Source organism: Peromyscus eremicus, chromosome 3, assembly GCF_949786415.1.
Source record: "Peromyscus eremicus chromosome 3, PerEre_H2_v1, whole genome shotgun sequence".
NCBI classification, from domain to species: Eukaryota; Metazoa; Chordata; class Mammalia; order Rodentia; family Cricetidae; genus Peromyscus; species Peromyscus eremicus.
The window spans coordinates 14,050,666-14,070,347 of record NC_081418.1 but is presented as its reverse complement, the minus strand read 5'-3'; the positions used below and the strand labels follow the sequence as shown (position 1 = coordinate 14,070,347).

The window sequence follows — 19,682 nt, the reverse complement described above, 5'->3', positions numbered from 1 at the left end:
GAACTGATAATGTCTATTGGATATGTAGATTCTCGCATTTACGCCCACAGGAGGGGTGTTATTTCTCTGTGGAGATATTGAACTAGGCAAGATCTAGTCTCGTGGATATTTGCTATACCCTAGGGCTAAGTTTTATTTTTTTAATTTGTTACTAATTTTGAGTGTGTAATTCTGCATATGCTGCATGTGTGTGTACCTGTGTATACGTGTGTATACATGTGTAAAAGTCAGAGGAAGGCAGAGGTTGATTCTTTCTTTCCATTGTAGGTTCCAGAGACTGAACTGAGGTCATCAGTCTTGTGTGGCAAGTGCTTTTGCTCACTAAGTCATTGACCCTCTAAATGAGCTATAAAACCTGCTAAAAATATTAAATTATGTCTGAAACCAAAATGAACAAAAATGAGATTAAATGAATTTCTGTCTGGCAAGACCACATACCATCATTTTTCAAAAATTTTCAGACTGGAAGTTACCCATGTGAATGACTACCGATCAGATCATATTAAAGCATAGTATCACCTAAATTTCCACCAAAGCACAATGAAACAGGCCAATCATTGCATTTCAAATTATAATTAACAATGAACAGTCAAGTATTACAAAATAGTTGAGGAAAGCATCTACTGTGTAAACCATAGATAAAACCGTAAACCCTCCATGAAGATACACACATATACACACATACACACCTATACATACATACACAGGAGGAAACATTCAGTTGAAAAATTAGAATGTTAAATTGTAAAAAAAAATTTTCAGAGTGTTATTGTGAAAGACAGAGACATTAAAAATGATGAGCAGAATAGAAATTATAGAATATTAATTCTGGAAGGTCAAATAAAGAAAAACAACTTTGAAAGCAACTCATACCAAAGAACACTAGTATGTTGGGATTTTCATTTGATCTTCAGTGTCCTGAATACTTTCCCTTGGAGTAAAGGCTGTATGGATAGTAGATTCCTTCAGCCTTTGATCATCATTTTCTCCCCCCTACCTTTTTTTTTTCTTTTAAATTTAAAGAACATGGTGATGGTGGCACATGCCTTTAATCCCAGCACTCTCAGAAGACATAGCCAGGCAGATCTCTGTGAATTCGAGGCCAGCCTGGTCTACAGAGAGAGATCCATGACAGGCACCAAAACTACAGAGAAACCGTGTCTCAAAAACCTAAATAAATAAATAAATTTAAAGGAAATGAACATTAACGGATATTTCCAAAGAGCAACATACAAAGCCAGGTATATAACAGACATAATCATTGATTGAATAATCAGAAATTGCAAAATCAATTAATGTGCCTATAATCAAAATCTTGGGGAGGATAAAGCAAGAGAGTTGCTATGTGTTTTAGACTAATTGGTCTACAAAGTTCATTTCAGGCCAGCGTGAGCTAGAGTTGTGGTAGGGAACACAAGCTTATGCCTCCAGCCAAGTACCACCCTAATATTGCCCACATGGGTGGATCAGTCTGAAGACTTGTAGAGGAACTCAGATGGAGCTGCTAAAATTAGTTCAAAGTGATATATATATATATATATATATATATATATATATATATATGTATATATATACACACACACACACACATATGTGTGTGTGTGTGTGTGTGTGTATGTGTGTGTAAATGGGGTAAAATAAAGCATAATATCCATGGAGTCAAATAATAAGAGATGCAATCTAAGAGAGGAGTAAAGACATTCACAAAGCAATGCTGAAACAAGACCCACAACAGCAGCTATGCAGACAGCATGAAAGACAACCTATCTGGATTAAAATCCCAAGAGAGCACACTGGACTGAACCACGGAAGTCTCTAAAGGGAATGGAGACAGAACTAATTTATCAGCTGTTTTATATAACCTTAAAGAAATTTTCTTTATATATGTGAAGGACAATTCAGAAAGAAATTAGTAATAGGCAGCCACATAATATTTGACATACAAGAAAATGAAGGTGTTTCACAAAAATTTACTCAAAAAGAAAATGTAATTATAAAGTACCCATAGTTTCAAATGAAGTTCAGTTAAATATATACATATGTATGTGTATATATATACCATAGCAATATAATTTCTGAGTTTTCATTCAAGAACAACATAAACTGTATGTCTCTGTGAACTAGAAAAATAAAATATTAAATGAAAAACAGGATGAAGCTTGAACATTAGTATTTAATGACAATTTATATTTATTTTATTATGTAAAAGCCTAATAGGAAATATTTAGAAATTTACTTGAAAATTTTTTATTAAACTAGCATTTTTACTTATTTTTATACTTCTATACCCATTACTTTATAATATAAATGTATATCTAAGCATCACATTTGAAAATTAAAATTCACATAAAATATAGGCATTAAACCAACTTAACCTCTCACACATTATGTTCTATGTAACACAATTTAGTTATTCTCTTTTTACTGTTTACCTTTTGTGTACTTTTTAAAACAGTTGTACATATCAATATTTGAGATTCATTTGATTATTTTCTTAAAACACATGCCAAAGCGAAGACTTATAAGTAAATTCATGTTTTAAAATATTTGATAAATAACTAAAAGCAGAATAAATATCAAAATATTATGCTTATATGCAGTTTTCCCCTCTCATCAATACTGAGTAGCACTAGTCATTTTTTATACTTGCTAGGTTATGTTTTAAATCCCCACAAACTTGTATTTAGTTGACTACTCCTGATGTAAGCCACCTGTTTCCATTTAGTAAGCGACTGACAGTCTCTAGAACAAGTCATCTTCTTGTCCCTTATTGTCACTCCTATCACCCTGCAGACTCTAAAATGCACATCTGACTGCAGAGCCAAGCTCTCTTCTTCTCAGACCTACCCTTCAACAACTTTCAGACTTTTTTTTTTTATAAATCTCAAATATGATGAGATCATTTGATTGCTTATAATTCCTTGGAGGCTCACAATTCTCCATAAGGTTCTCTAAAGTTTTTAGAAAGACGAATTATCAACATTAATATATACTCAAATATTTTCTTGGAATATAAAAATATATGCAAATGACAGCTTTTATTCAATAATTATTTTTAACCAGGTTGGCGTTCTTTGTTGTCACATTACTCACCTGAAGCAAAGATTAATTGATGATGGATAAATATATGGACGCAGAAGTACGGAATGGCCCACCATAGAAATTCACTTATTTAGTTACCCAACAGAGTGGGAGAGGAAGGAAAGAGATACCACGATAAATGAAGACACCATGGGAATAGGGAGAAGCCGAGTGCTAAGGAGGTTACCAGGAATCCACAAAGATGACTCTACCATAGACTACTGGCAATAGTCAAGAGGGTGCCTGAGCTGGCCTACTCTGGTGATCTGATGGCTGAATACCCTAACTGTCATGATAGAACTTGTAGCTAGAGTTTTGTCCTGACTGTGGGCCAGGCAGGAAAACTCTAGCTACAAATGGCGCCCAACAAGTTGGCAAGAGTTTCCACCCAAAACCTGAGAAAAGATTCTAAAACAGAGCTAAAAACAGCTTCCTAATTGTTTCTCTCAAATGAGCAGCAGCTGCTGGTTTGAGCTACTGGCGGGTTCCTAGCGTGCGCCTCTGCAAGTGGCACATTAAGCTATGTGGTGGATTTAGCCTTTGCTAGTACAAAACAAAAAAAGAGGTTTCTGGGCTACATGCTGCTTGGATAAAAGCATAGACCCACAATAGCTCCCAGAGCTGGCAATAAACATACCACCGCCATGTTGGGAAGCTGAGGTGGGGGGAGCCAGCAGCCATAGTGCCATTTCAGTCTTACAAATGCTGCAGTTTAAAGCAATAGATTCACAATAAGACAGATTCAAATGTAATAGTTTACAATGTGTGTAAAATATACATAGGCTTGAAAGAGACAGAAAAGGTGATATATACAGTTATATAAACAAATACATAGTTTTAAAAAATAAAATCTTTAAAGAGATAGTAAAATTAATATAAAAAATAAGCCACGTAAAGATGAATATTACACAGAGAATCTGGATTGTGTTGTCTTTGGGATTTTTAACTGCAGGAAAACATTTGATTGTAAAAGATGTTGAGTTAAACCAATATGTATATTTTAAAGATACCTTGACTTCAAAATTTGGATATAAGGATATGTTGCTTTGGAAAGGAGACTCTGCTTTTGTTCCCACAGAAAGCCAAAGGCTATGGATTTGTTCCAGATTAAGATACATCAGGTTTGACCAGACAAGACTCCCTGAAATGTCTCCGATGACACCATGACCCAGATGATCCAACATCCAGAATGGTTTGAAGGCAACTGGCTCAGACAATACAGCCTCATGGACTATTCTATAATCCTAAAATTTTCTTTGTTTCCCCATAAGATACAGCGCCCCCCTCCAGCAGGAAGTAGTAAGAGAAGCTACGCCCAAATTCCCAAATTATATGTAATTTTACTTTGTTAAGGTTAAAACCTTCCTTTTTGAAAAAAAAAAAAAAAACGAGGGGGGGTAGTGCTGTGGGATGTTCTGTATGGCAAATGTGTTGCTCTGATTGGTTGGTAAATAAAACACTGATTGGCCAGTAGTCAGGCAGGAGGAAGTATAGGCGGGACAAGGAGGAGAATAATGCTGGGAAGTGGAAGGCTGAGTCAGAGACACTGACAGCCGCCACGATGACAAACAGCATGTGAAGATGCTGGTAAGCCATGGCCACGTGGCAAGGTATAGATTTATAGAAATGGATTAATTTAAGATATAAGAACAGTTAGCAAGAAGCCTGCCACAGCCATACAGTTTGTAAGCAATATAAGTCTCTGTGTTTACTTGGTTGGGTCTGAGCGGCTGTGGGACTGGCAGGTGAGAGAGATTTGTCCTGACTGTGGGCCAGGCAGGAAAACTCTAGCTACAAGAACTCTCATCCAGTAACTGATGGAAGCAGATGCAGAGATCCACAGCCAGGTCTCAGGCAAAACTCCAGGAGTCCAATTGATGAGAAAAAGGAGGGATTCTATGAGCAAGAGATATTGAGACCATGACTGGAAAAAGTACAGAGACAACTAGCTAAACTAGTGGAAACACATGAACTGTGGACCAATAGCTGAGGAGCCCCAATGGTACCAGACTATGCCCTCTGGATAAGTGAGACAGTAGTTTATCTTGAACTGTTTAGGGGGGCCCCAGGCAGTGGGATCAAGACCTGTCCCTAGTGCATGAGCCGGCTTTTTGGAGCCTAGTGCCTATGCTGGGACACGTTGTGTAGCCTTGGTGCAGGGAGGAGGGGCTTCGACCTGCCTCAGCTGAATGTACCAGGCTCTGCTGACTCCTCATGGGAGACCTTGCCTTGGAGGACCTGGAAATGGGGAGTGGATTGGGCAGGGGAAAGGGCAGAAGTAGGGAGGACTGTGGAATCTGTGGTTGGTATGTAAAATTTATAGAAAATATCTTAATAAAAAAGAAATATTAAAGTCTCAAAGTAGTTTCAATTTTCATTCCCCCAATGTCTTAGGATGTTGAACAATTTTTAGTATTTTTCAACTATTTGCATTTCATCTTCTGATCTATTTCATGCCTCATTTTTTTTTGTTTGAGTTGTTTGTTTTCTTGATGTTTAGTTTTCTGAGTTCTTTTTATGTTATAGATATTAACCCTCTATTAGATGGACAATAGGTAAAGGTATTTTCTCCAATTGTGGATTGCTCCTTAACTTGAATTATGGTGTACTTTGCTGTTACAGAAACTTTTTAGTCTCATTAGGTCCCACTTATTAAATATTGATCATAACGCCTATGCTTTCAGGCCCCTTTTCAGAAAGTCCCTTTCTGTGCCAATGAGTTCAAGCATCTTCTCTTCTTTCTTCTCTATCACAGTCAGGGTATCAGGACTTATGGATAGGTCTTTGATCCATCTGGAGCTGAGCTTTGTTCAGGGCAAGAAATAAGGGTCCATCTTTATTCTCCTACATGTACCTACCTAGTTTGACAAGTACAAGTACCATTTGTTGGAGATATTGGTTTTTTTTTTTTCTTTCAATGGATATTTTGGCCTCTGTTTAAAAACATCATGTGACTATAGGAATGTTTGGTTCAGGATGGCAAAGATTAAAGCAGTGATGACAAATTGAGGTATGTCTATACGAGAAAGGGAACACTAACTCATTGCAGGTGGAGTGAAAACTGGTTAGAAATAGGAGGTTAGAGAGGTGGCTCAGAGGTTAAGATCAATTGCTACTCTTGCACAGGAGCAGTCTTCAGTTCCCAGCACCCACATAGTGATTCACAAGCATCTGAAACTATAATTCCAAACGTGTTGATGCCCACTTCTGGCCTTTGCTGGCTCTGTGTGCATATGCTGCACTTAGATGCATTCAATCAAATACTCATACACCCAAAAAGAAAAAGCCTTAACAAAGCTAAAAATAGATCTACCACTTCATTTAGCCATATCACTCCTGGGCATATGTTTAAAGAACTCTATATACTGCTATAGAGATAATCATTCATGTCCATTGATGCTGTAGTCACAATAGCTAGAAAGGGAAGGATCCCAGATGCCCACAAACTGATAAAGGGATAATGGAAATGTATTTTTACAAAATGTAATATTATGTAGCTGTTAATAAAAGCAAACTTGTGAAATTTAAAGGTAAATATATAGAGCAAGAAAAAAATAATTCTAAATGAGATAAGCCAAACACAGAAATAGAGATGATGCATGTTTTCTTTTAATTCTAGACACTAGCTTTTACTCTTCAGATATATATGCTTCATTTAGAGTACTTATAGGGGTCAGAAAGTTAGTAAAGAACCATGGAGGGAGTCTTTAGAGAGACAGGAGCTGGAAAGAACTAGTGTAAAGGATTAACGGGGGTAATAATGAAAGAGGAAGTGTTGAATTAGGATTGCAGGTGGGAGGGCAGAGTAGAGTAGGGGATATGAGGAGAAATAAAAATCCTAAACACCTTTTCAAAAGTCATATGGACACTTGTTACTGAAGAAGCTTTCTAACAGATACATATATACACATTTAAAGAGCTAATATGGAAGTTACCCTATAAGGGGTCAACAAAACCTCTACTGGATACCACTAGCTAACAAGCAAAAAGTCTAGTTCAATATAATCCTTAGCACAAATATATAAATATTGTCCTCATACCCACAGAAAAGGATAATCTTTACTCTTCAAGAAATATTCTCTTTACAACAGAGACCTCTACAGAAAACCATAATCAATCAAAATGCCGAATTGTGGTGCACAGTCCCAATGGATACATCTACTCATACATTTATGGTTCAAGTAACATTATGTAAGAGTGGACAGGAAGATTGTAAGAAGCAGAGGATAGTGGAGTTTGTATTTCCTAGCAATAGCAGAAGCTAAACTCATAAGATCTCATCAGTGTAGTGGCACAAACATGAGCTGAGCAAAAATGACACAAGTAGACTTGCCAAACTGATGGCGAAAAGTCACTGAGGCTTCAATCCCACATAAAGGAAACTAAATAAAGCTGGAAGCAGGAGAGGTGGTCCTCCCCAGGGAAGACCACAGCAATTGGCTGCTCAGTGCCAAAGGTCAGCCTAGAAGAAACATAAACAAGTAACATTATATGGATTCAATAGATCATATTTGAGAATATATATATAAAATAATTAATGAAAAAATTATTTTTCATTATTTTATATAATTTATATATTGTATAATTAATATACTATATTATAATGCATATAATATACTATATAATTATAATATAATATATTATATTATATAATTAATATAAGATTAATTATTTTATATAATTAATAAAGAAGACCACAGCAGTTGGCTGCTCGGTGCCAAAGGTCAGCCTACAAGACACATAAACAAGTAACATTGTATGGATTCAACAGATCATATTTGAGAATATATATATATATATATATATATATATATATATATATATATATATATATAAAATGAAAAAAGAGGCCATCAGTTTAAAGGAAAACAGAAAGAGGCATAAGAAAGGTTTGGAGAGAGCAAACAGAAGGGAGAAACATTGTAATTAATTTACAATCTCAAAAATAAACAACAACAAAATGCCCAGTCCCAGGAATGAGTTATCTCTTTTGTAGTTATTAGCCAGTGAGGTACCATAGACCCCGAACATTACAGAATATTTCTACTGCCTTTGGTTACCCTCCAAAACTTGATAGTAAGACTATTTTACTGAAGACACTATATACTTGAGCCAAGGAGCATAGCGAACTCAAGCTGATAGTGACCTGGAAGTTTCGTCTCTACGGGCTGGCTTTTATAGTGCTGAAAGGAGTTATCCATATTAAAAGTGATCACAGTCTTACCCAGATGTGAACTCTGCAAGCTATAATGATGACAGCCTAGATAGACAAGTCTAGGTGCAATAGCATCAACATTATGCGAGCAGTCAACTACTTTCTGATTGGATTTAAGCCCCAATCCAAAAGATGAATCATGTCTGGCACTGATATAGGTTCTATGAATCTGTGGTAAGGCAAATAATAGTTCCCAGGGGACAATCTCCTACAATTATTCCATTACATGGACAATATATTAAACTGATTCCTTATACTTTCTCATTATAACCATAGATTAGTGTGTCTTTCAGTTCCCATTATGAAATCTTATATTTGTTGTAAATGTTGATTACCACAGAGATCCAGAGCTGGTCAAGGATCAGAAAGTAAAAGACTGAAGAATACTCATCCCTAAATGGAATATTTATATCACATCTATCACCTTGGAGGAAAGTGTGTGGAAACAGTGTAAGAGGCAGTGGATGGACATAGCAGGAAAACTGCAATATGAACTCATAGTGGATGTGAAAGTATGCACAAGACCTGAGCAAGCTCAAGTCAGACAAAATACCAGCACAGACAGGAAGTGGACATGGAATCTCACCTCTCACTGAGGAACTATTGGCAATTGATAGCTGCTAAGTGAAAGATACTATTTTTTAAATATTGTATCCCCTGGTAGATAGATCTTGCTTCTGCAAAAGCCTGCAAAGTCTACCTATCTATGATTGTATGGGAAGCACAAAATTGATCCAATTGGCTAAAAAAAATGAGGATGCAATGTTATTTGGGTAGAGGGTGTATCTTAGAGGAGTTGGAGAAAGGGAATTAATATGATCAGAACACATTGTAAGAAAACTCTAAGAACTAATAAAATATTAATTCTACTAAAATACTTACTGACTTACTGGCATATGTGTCAATCATGCCCATCAGTTTTAGAGGCATTGTGCCTATTGGAACCACCAATTCTGTTTGCAGGGCTAATGACAGGCAGGTTAGGAGCATCAACAAATTATAAGCAAAACATTATTTTTTCCATTCTAAGAGTATAGTTAATTTTGTACCAGTGTACTAACTTTCTAAGATACCAAAATAAAAGAGAAGAAGCCTGAACTTTTATTGTTATGGCTGATATAAAAGTACCAATGATTAAACAGAGAGGTCTTAAAATTCATGTGCATTGAATAGCTGATTCTGGAGAGTTGCCAAGCTGACTCTGATCACCATAGTTAGTGCCAAAGATGTTAGGAATTAGAAAATTGATAATTCACTCTTTGAACTATGAAGGAAAGGGAAGGTCCTTAAGAGGTGACTTAAGACTTGGGACTTCACTAAAGAGAAGCAGAAAGCTAAAGGTCAGATAGAAGAACTGCAGGTACAGGGAACTGCCAGTGATGCTCTGTAGAATACGAAATCACTTGGCACCTCTAAGACCACAGTGCACAATTTTAAACAGGTTTTTGTTAATAGAAAATCATGAGATCAGGAATTCCTTTAGTCAATGTGAAATCAATATATAGAATAAGTTTAATATGAACAGAAAGCCAAGATTAGTTCTGCTGTAATCATTCACAGTTAAAGAATTCAATTAATTCTCTAGGCTAGGTAATTAGAAGAACAGATACACACACACACACACACACACACACACACACATACACACACACGTACAGAAATACACATGTATACACATACACAAACACACACACACGTACATACACACACATCTACAAACACACACACACACACACACACACACACACACACACACACACACACAAACACACTATATCACCGTGTTCTACCAGAATATGGGTTTATAGAATGCTAAACATAGAATAACATTACACTACATCACAGTGTCATTACAGATACAGATACCCTTGTCTGTATTTTTCAACCTAGCTGACTTGTAGTTTGGACACGAAATGTCTCCCACATGCTCTTGTGTTTGAATACTTGGTCAAAATAGGTAGAAATTGATTTGTGAGACTCTGAAAGCTATAAGAAGCAGAACCTTTGGAAGAAGTACATCAGTAGGGGGTGGATCCTCAGTTTTCATAACCCAGCCATATTTCCTGTTCTTTGTCTTCTTGACTCTGAACAGAGTGTCACCTGCTGCCTCCCATGGTTCCATGCCTTCCCTTCCATGGTGGACAGCATCCATTTTTAAACTGCATGTCTAAATAAGCCCTCCAGCTGTTTCTTGTCAGGCATACTAGATCACAACAATCAGAAACCACTAATACTCTGGCCACAAAAATCACCCAGACTTGGACGTTTTATTTCCTCACTGGATTATTTTGGGTACCATTTAGAGGTAATTTAAATAAATTTGTAGGAAGAAACAAAGAAATAATTAGAAAGAATTCAATATACAATTTTAGTGGTCAGTCTTCTCCTTTGGGGTCAAGGTGATAATGATAGATCTGCTCTGATATTTTACCTGGAGTCAATAGAGAAGGAAAGAATCCAAAAGAACATTTTAGAATGGAATCATTTTGAGTTTGCATCTAAACCTAACAACTAAACAAGTTCCCCTGAGTGAAAATAAGTCCTGTGTAAAGCAAAGGGAGATTGGGGGATTAAGCTGCGCATGTGGAGAGTCTAAAAGTGGGATCCTTGGTGAATACTGGAGGTATTTTAGAGCAATCTAGTTTATATGTGTTTGTTTTTAATTTAGAAGAACAATAATGTCTCTGGGGCAGCAAAGACTTCTGAATGTGAAGATGTGTGATACTGTTTCGATATAAAACATTTGCAGCTAATAGTCTTCAAAACAAGAGTATGATCTAAAGACTCTCCCATGAGGAATTAATTTCTATTGACATGTTCACTGTATTAATAGTCATGGTGTTGTTTAAGCCAAGCGACTGTCATTTATATACACATTGAAATTGCTTTTGGAATGATGCTCAGCATTTGTAGGAAATTAGAAGACATCTGAGGCTATAAATGAAACAACTTGTTGTTTCCTCAAAATAAGAGTTATAAATAGAAAGAGGTTACCAAAGCTAGACCCTCATTATATTTACTTGAGGGAGAGACTTTAAAAAATCAGATGTGTTGATGGTAAACTAAACTTTCTCTATAAATAATGCCTTAATAGCTCAATATTTGATCAACTTATAGAAAAAGTATTATTAAGTGCTCAACAGGAAGTTTTATTTTATTCTTTAAAGTTGTGTATTTACTTAAATTCTGCAGAATTAAATTTTGCCTATGAAGTACTAACAATATGGCCCAGCAGTTAAAAGCACTTGCTGTTTTTGCAGAGGACTGAGTTCAATTCACATCATCTACATAGTAGCTCAAAGACATCTCTGACTCCAGTCCCAGGGCATCTGATGCTATACCCTACACTCTGTAGGAATCAAGCACTCTCATGGTACATATACATATATACATACAATTGAACACACACACACACACACACACACACACACACACACACACGGATAGTAGAGAATGTACCTATGAATAATATCGTTATAATAAAGTAATCAGGTTATATACAATATTGATATTTAGATACAGAAAACATTTAAGATTCAGAAATATCTTAAATGGAAGGATAATGAATGAAAGAAAGATAAAAGGAGAATTCAAAGGTGGTTTTATTTCTAGTTCTAATTTATTCAACTGCTGAGTAATGAATGGATTCTAACTTTGGATTTACTTCTCAAAAAAGATCATATTACTGGAATTTCAACAGCAGAGGCAAGAAATTTTATCTGAATCCACATGGAAGCAAAATGTTGGCAACCATGCTCATTACTTGGGCCAAAAGTTATTCTTAGTCAGATCCCACCATCCTCATAATCACTACGCCTGTCAAGAAGAGTTCTTAATGAAGCAAGAACCAAATGGTTGTATTTAGCTTTGAAATTTGGAAATTGTTTTTGCATATTTTATTTTAACGAAGGCTTCATTTGAGGAACATAAAGTTTCCTTTCATTTAAAAGAGAATTTCAAACTCAGTTTTATCTAAAACTGAAGTAATTTTCAAAATATTTTGGGCCAAAATAAATCTTTAAAAAGAAGTATTTCCACATTATCCCGGAAGCAGATTAACAAGGTCTACAGCAGATTTAATTATTCTGGTGTTTCCAAAAGTGGGCAGCAGGAACAAAATCTTAATTGATTTTGAGCAAAAAGAATTTGGAAAATTCTGTGTTTAATTAGCTTTCCATGAAGTTTCAGCTCCTTTAACATTCAGATAGAAGCTGTCAATCTCAATGAAAAGTGAAGAAATATAAGTTGAAATGAAGCCATTAAGTGGAGACGCAAAATAGAGAGAGGGAAGAATATGAGCCAAGAAGGGCAGGTGCAAAGCCATACGGTGTCTTCTAAAAGACGAGAGGGACAGGCTGGAGATCCACGAGATAAGTTTGGAAATAGAGGCAAAAGCCAGATTGTGGGGTTTTTAATAAGCTTATCCTTTTTTAAATGTCAGTCACCGACTACTGGGAAGTGTCTAGAGAAAGAGCAATTGTATGAATATGGTTGATGTAATCTTGTCAAAATTGGATGATCTGATTTTGTACTGGGAAAGTGCTGGACATAGGGAGTTCAGATAGAAACTCTTAGTAATGGCCTGTAATAAGAAATGGAAAAATGAGAATGCAAAATTGAGAAATGAGTATAAGAGTTTCAAAGCTAAAAAATTCCCAAGAAAATGACAATGGCTTTGGTAGCCTGTAATTATTTGTACATCTTTGCACCCAGCTTCATGCATGTTCCTATTCCCTGATGTACATTTTCTGTAATATGGTATGTACTGGTCTTGGTTACATGATTAACTTACGTTTCTTCTTTTAAAAAATTAGATGATATGTCCTCTCTTCTTTATAAGATCAGTTTCATGTTTTCTCTTTTGAACTTCGTAAGCTTATAATAACTAAAATACTTAATGCATTATAGTGTTCATTGGCTTGTCTCCTAAATTAGGCAGCTTGTTCCCTGAAGCTGAGAAACAAATCCATCCTTTTATGTATCCATCATAGTGGTACACATTAGAAACTCTATAATTGCTTGATGAAAGTGAACACAGAGAAGGTACACATAAGTCTAAAAATATATGGAAGTGAATAAAAAGATGTGATGGAAAGATTGAGAACAGGCTGTTCTATTAACATCTAAGAAACCCTATAAATGAATATGAAGAAAATGATAGAAAGGAAATTGGTTATGGTGAATTCTAAGCTACAGGGTATGCTGCATGGTGCCACACTTCTCACGAGGAACCTAATTATCTTCTATTTCTTCCTTGTAGCTATATCTTCTGTCAACATTGTCATCTCATCTGGAGGTTCAATTCCAAATGTGTGTACACATACACTTGCCTTTGTAAAGCGCAGCTCAAGATCAAACACCACTCTTCTATGAGACCTTCCCTTGTCTTTTCCTGAAAACTTGCAGTATTGTTATTAATATGTAGCCTGAATACTGTCTCTATAAAATCCCTTAGAGTGCAATGCTTTTAGAATTTTATCTCAACTTACACCTTTCATTCCATTAAGGAGGAAAGGATGAGAGATTATTTGCATCATCACTTTACAATGTCAAATGGAGTAATTGATGTGAACAAATGACCATCAATGGTTATGGAACTCATTCCTAGATCAAACTGTTATTACCTGGGCCCACTTACTATAAATGTTATGTTCTATGAAGACAAGTGCCCAGATATCACCTGTGTCTTCATGGAAGCATTTGCTATTTCCCCTGGCATATTCCCTCAAAAGTAAAGTAGAAATCTGAATTTGATCAGCTTACTATGATAACTAGAACAACCAGTTTGATGGAAACACAGAAGACTTACAAAAATGAGAAAACACAGCCGGGCAGTGGTGGCGCACGCCTTTAATCCCAGCACTCGGGAGGCAGAGCCAGGAGATTCTCTGTGAGTTCGAGGCCAGCCTGGGCTACCAAGTGAGTTCCAGGAGAGGCCCAAAGCTACACAGAGAAACCCTGTCTCAAAAAAACCAAAAAAAAAAATGAGAAAACACAGCGCTAGGAAAAAAATCTCAAATGTGAGAAATAGATTATAAAGAGTAAATGTTAAATAAATAGCAAAAGAATGATAGATTGAATATTTTAAATATAATTTAAATCACATTATATCATGTGAAAAGTAGATACTTTGGTATACCGATTTCAAACTACCTGAATTTACAATTTATGAGACAATTAGCAAAACAAAATAATTCAATGATATTTTAACATTGATAATGATACATCTTTAAAATCATTTGCATGTTGAAATGTTTTGACATAATCCTACATGCTATTTGAAGTTTTCTTCAAACTTCTATAACAAAATGGAGCAAGGGTAGTATGGCATTATAAATGAAACAAGAAAGAATATTGTGGAAATTCAAAAGAGGTGATTTACTATATACATGTTTGAAACTTTTATGCTTTCAACCACAAGATCCAGTGACCTATATCAGAGTTATCAAATTAGACCACTGTAGGAGATTCCACTAATCATTATTATCAACAGATTCCAAGGTGCTAATAATACACACAAGAGCTGGACATTACAACCCTGAAATAGTCATGCCACCTACCTTGCCTATATCAGGTAAATACAATCATATATATATATATATATATATATATATATATATATATATATATATACACATATATGATTTTGAATGTGACACTGCTTTACTGGTTCCTGGTTTCATATATGTTTTTCATATATATACCTCTATACCATTATATATAATATATTTTATATATATATATATATATATATATATATATATATATATATATACATCCTGTGCATCAGGACTGAAGCTCTTTCATGACCAGCATTGTATTTCATAAGGACACATATGTAGCATTTATCTCATAAATGATAGAAAAGATTTCATCTCATTTACACAAAATTTACCCAGAGATTACAATGTATCAGCTCCATTTGCCACTATAACTCTTATTAATAATCGTTTGGCCATAGGAATTTTCTTTCCTTGCCACAGGAATATGGCAATCATAGTTCCTAAGTCATCAATATCTCCATACCTTAGCCAGCAAGGGAAAAATCTAAGGAGAACAACTTATGTGACCTATAAAGAAAATGAACTGAAAAATGTATACTTGCCTTTTTCTATTGACTTTATATGGTTTGAGTTTTTAAAAATTGTATTTGAAATGGCTCATTCATTGAATAATAATTTTATTGTATTGATGCATTCTCAGACCCAGTATTTCCAAATACACCTTGTAATATTTGAAGGAGAAGAACAAAACAAACATCAGGAGGGATTACATCAATTCTGCCATCTATTCTGTCTGTGTACTAATCAAATACTTTAGTTCTGCCATTAACTACTTAGGTTACTTTGAATATGACACTGCTTTACTGGTTCCTAGTTTCATATATGTATTTCATATATATACCTCTATACCATTATATATAATATGTACATCATATATATATATCATTATGTATATTACATAACTCACTACTCTTAGAGCATCTCTTAATTCACTTCTAACTTTATGATACTTCTAAAAAAAATGACAATGCGTAACATTTGAACAGAAAACAACCTTTCACAGAAAATGAACATAAAATGATCTCACCTCAGAATCTTAGATGATAATAAATAAGACTAAATCCTTGCAGTTCTGCCCTGAAGTTATAAATCAAGGACAAGGAAGGAATTTTTCCCACTTTGGCTTACCTGCTTATGAGCATGGTCGTAAGAATTAATATGATTGTCAAACTCCTGGTGTTTGTGATACTGCTTGTCACATAATTCACAGTAAAAATTCGCTTTTGCGTCTTCCAGAGCTTTCGCTGTGGACTTCTCCTTTTCTGCAAAATCCTTTAAAAAGGGCAAAAATGTCAGTTATAGTTTTCTCTGATAGGAGGCAGATTTCACATTAACCAAGCTAGTATTTAATCTAAAATAAAATGTTGAGGTTCCAGACCTACTGAAAGTTCATGTCCTTATCAGTGAACACAGGGATTCTCCAGAAGTGGTCCTCTGGCTACTGCTACAGCCTGGACATTATTCATCTTTCTCTAGTAATACATCCCAAGTTGTAATTCTGCCTAGTATCAAACACATTTCTGGCCATTTCTGCTTTACCTCCACCGTACATTTCTTCCTCTCATATACTTATTACATTTTTGTGTCCCATGCAATACTACCTTCCCCCAACCAATCAACTCCTCACACTGAACATCCCAGGGATATCTCTACTCACTCTATTGCTAAAGCCTGATTCATATACAGTCTGAAACTGACTTCAACCCAATGTCTTTTAAAGCTCCAGAACCTGTTAGATCCCACTATTATAATTATTTCATGTGTTACAAAACCATTATCTTTATGTTTTATGATATTTCATCTATAATAGTCTTGGTTATATCAGTTATCTACTTAAAATGCTTTCAAATTATCTCACTGCCTACATGGGAATAATGATGGACACAATGTTCCTTCATTTTATAGATATATTATCCAATATTCACAGACAACACACACACATAACCAAAAAAGTAAATGGCAAAGAGATATGAACTAGACAACCCATGCCTTGCTCCCTTGGTATTAAATGACAGTGATTTGCTATTTCCCTTGACATTCATCCCCACTATGTTGTAATGCTTCCTTTCTAATTTACATTATCATATTTATACTTCAGTCTCTTGACTATCACCAAACATGCCATCTGTTTACATGTATATTACACCACTAAATTCAAGAAAATATTTAATTAATTCAGTGTGTGTGCCTATATTGTTAAACAACACAGTGTATGGCCTAGAAACAGGTACACATTTAGGATAAATTAATGAGTAATGGAAATATATTCATGCCTACTGCCTTTGCTTAAAATGCTCTCAAATTCTGTCATCTACATGTTAATATAAATGACCACAATGATCATATTTATTTCATAGATATATCATTTAGTGTTGACAGATGTCACATACCAAATAAGAAGGTGGTAAAGAGATTTCAACTAAACAATCTATGGCTATCTCCCTTATTAGTAAACACCACAGTCACATGATTCAGATTTAATCAAAATGATAAATCGAATGACCACACAGAATAAGGGCATGAGCAGCCTTAACAAATAGGAAGAATAAACCAAATGCCTGGATTACCTTTCTCAGAGAACAGAAGAATTGGAGAACACTCAAAGTTAACACAAGATAGAAGCTGACTGAATAATCTATATCTAGTAAGAAAATCAGACTCTGGCTTGTGTACAAAAACCCAGTTGTTCAAAGAAACAGGGTAATGGCCTGATGGTGTGGTGATAAGTGGCACAGAAGGATGCCTTTGAAGTAATGATAGTCCTCTTGAATTAGTAAGCTTAGCATCAAGGGAAACCATTATTCTCATGCAATCATTACTGTTGTTTTTCCTCTTTTCTCTTTCTAAGAATTACTTTAGGAAAATCATAGTTATTATGACATTAGAACAACAGCCTTTGCCATTAACATTGGTCCATTGCTTAAAATTACCTCAACCTCATGAAGCAGAGAAAGAAATAACAAAATTAATGGTTGAACTATGGCACATATGTATTTTATATTAGTCTAGACTGTGTAGAGGATGGTAACTTAGCCAGCAGCAAGACTCTGTTGCTGGAGAATTTCTCTCCAGCTCCCACCACCAAGTCCCGCCAGTCTCAGAGCCCACTTATAAAATAAACACACAGACTCTTACATTATTTAAACTGCTTGGCCATTAGCTCAGGCCTGTTATTGTCTAGCTCTTACTCTTATATTTAGCCCATTTCTATTAATCTTTACTTTGCCACATGGCTCATGGCTTACTGGTACCTTACATCTTCCTTGTCCTGATGGCGGCTCGCAGTGTCTCTCTCTCAGCCTTCCACTTCCCAGAATTCTTCTCCTTGTCCCGCCTATACTTTCTGCCTAGCCAATGGCCAATCAGTGATTTATTTACTGACCAATCAGCAACACACTTGACATACAGACCATCCCACAGCAAGACTCCTCTAGTTAATTCTTGTATTTTCCTCTTAACCTAGTTATAAAACTCATTTAATTATCATATCACATGGATTTTGGTTCCATGTTTAATAACTTAAGGCTATCTTAAAGAATTAAAACCACATGGCATTTATTGGGCATGCTTTTATCTGACAATATGACAGGACCAAATTATACTTCATACTCCTTGCTTTATTTAGATACTAAGAAAAGATGTATAAATTCTTACATTCTCCACCATTAAAAAGTCCTAAAGACAATATTTGAGTCATTTTATGAAGAGAGGAAAAATAGATAAGGGAGTTTACATAGTACATCAACCAAACACACAAATATAGTTCATATGCAAGTGTGTCCAGCAAAGACAGAGGTAAAAATATAAACCTAATATGGGGGATTGGAGCCCAGGCATTGTAAATGAAGAATCTGAAGCAGGAGGTAGGAATTATTGATGGATGATGAGAAAGAGAACAAGGGGAAAATATAGAAACAAGAGGGGTACCTTAAGAATATTTGCAAACATAAAAACTTAATTTACAGCTTGACAGGCAGTAAAGGTTGCTTTGTAAGACACTTGTGATCTACCAGCTCATCTACCCAGTGTGCCTCAGGCCTATTCTAAAGGGTGAAATTAGACTGTCTAGCAAGATGGAGCTCAGTTTAGCAACATGTACCAGAAAGCTGGTGGGTAGTCTCAGACTAGACGAATCACTTAAATCAAACCTGTCATATAGTAAGTAGATCACTGACATTCAGAAGTTAAATGATTTGTATCAAATCAGAGCACTATGAATAGTAAAGCTGAGATAATCTTTACTGGTTCATCCTCATCCATCAACTCACTCATCTATCCATACTTTCACACTGCCAATCACTATGTATTCACACATCTAAGAATCCCTTATAGGGACACTTTCAAGTGTTACATTTTCACAAGTTTTATAGTCTCATACAATTTACACTCTAGCAGGACAGAGTTATATGCAATGAGGTAAAAACATAAATTATAGCTGGGCAGTAGAGGTACACACCTTTAATCCTAGCACTTGGGAGGCAGAGGCAGGTAGATCTGTTAGTTGGAGGTCAGCCTGGTCTATAGAGTGAGTTCTAGGTCAGCGTGGGCTATGCAGAAAAACCTTGTCTTGAAAAAACAGACAAACAAACAAACATAAATTAGGACAGTGATAATCACCTGTTTCCAGAGGATTCTCTGGTTTATTGTAATTAGAATAATTGATGATAAAAGGAGAAAGTGATTGAGTCTCTGTCTTTCCTTCTTTCTCTCCCTCTATTAAATACTCAGTAAGCAGGTACTAGTTAGTGTTTTCTTTTAATTTAATGATAAGGTAATATTATTGATCTAAAAGCCCTGATGGTAAATTAGGATGGTATTTAATT

The 19,682-nt window shown here is 35.4% G+C and overlaps 1 protein-coding gene across 1 annotated transcript in view; it reads right to left on the bottom strand.

The window, feature by feature from the left end:
• Znf804b (zinc finger protein 804B) overlaps window positions 1-19,682 on the bottom strand; it is a 527,672-nt gene that overhangs the window by 82,200 nt on the left and 425,790 nt on the right. Inside the window, exon 2 of the mRNA XM_059257297.1 lies at window positions 15,988-16,131. Within this exon, the coding sequence (XP_059113280.1) occupies window positions 15,988-16,131 (144 nt within the window). The remainder of the gene's footprint in view (window positions 1-15,987; window positions 16,132-19,682) is intronic.